At 40.6% G+C, this 667-nt stretch overlaps 1 protein-coding gene across 1 annotated transcript; it reads right to left on the reverse strand.

Annotated features, from left to right (window-relative positions):
- Positions 1–667, reverse strand: DI09_499p10 (uncharacterized protein; the record flags this gene model as incomplete). The annotated part of the gene is made up of 2 exons (XM_013381975.1): positions 1–457; positions 486–667. Coding segments are annotated over 2 exons (639 nt in total), but the record flags the coding sequence as incomplete, so codon positions are not given.

Here is a 667-nt window from a genome sequence, read left to right on the forward strand (position 1 = left end):
AAGGACCGGAGAAGCTATAACGATGTCTCTTCCTGGAAAATCAAAGTCCTCAATTTTTTCTATTCCAAGTGCACTAAGGAATAAAAGATGCGTCTCCCAGCGTCCTTTTAGTATTTCTGGGACAGTTTGAGGTATGAACTTTGTAAACTCGTCCTGTGTATAAAGCCTCAATACCTGTCCATTCTGGGTCCTACCTGCTCTTCCAGCCCTTTGTATTGCCTGGGCCTTGGAGATGCGAGATGTAACCAATCTTTCCATCTTTTCAATCGGATCATATATCTTTTGCTTGAATAGACCGGAATCTATTACAGCCACAACATGATCAATGGTGATTGAGGTTTCTGCCACATTTGTGGAGAGAATTACTCTTCTAGTAAACGTACAAGTTGGTGGCGGTGAAAAGATCTTTTCCTGAATCTCATTGTCTATGCCTGCGTGGAGAGGTAATAATTCAAGCCTAGCAAAAAAGTAATGCACTCTCCTACTTTGGCAGATCTTTAAATTGGCTGATTTCTGGATCCATATCGTGAATACCATCGTTTTGACCTAAATTCTTGATCCGCTCAATAATAGAATAAATTTCGCTTCGTCCTGGAAGAAAAACGAGAATTGATCCATTTTGGGAAGCATGCGAAAGAAAAAGCTGTCGGTTGATAAAATGAATGGC

Source organism: Mitosporidium daphniae (assembly GCF_000760515.2).
Source record: "Mitosporidium daphniae strain UGP3 chromosome Unknown contig-495, whole genome shotgun sequence".
In the NCBI taxonomy this organism is placed as follows: Eukaryota; Fungi; Microsporidia; genus Mitosporidium; species Mitosporidium daphniae.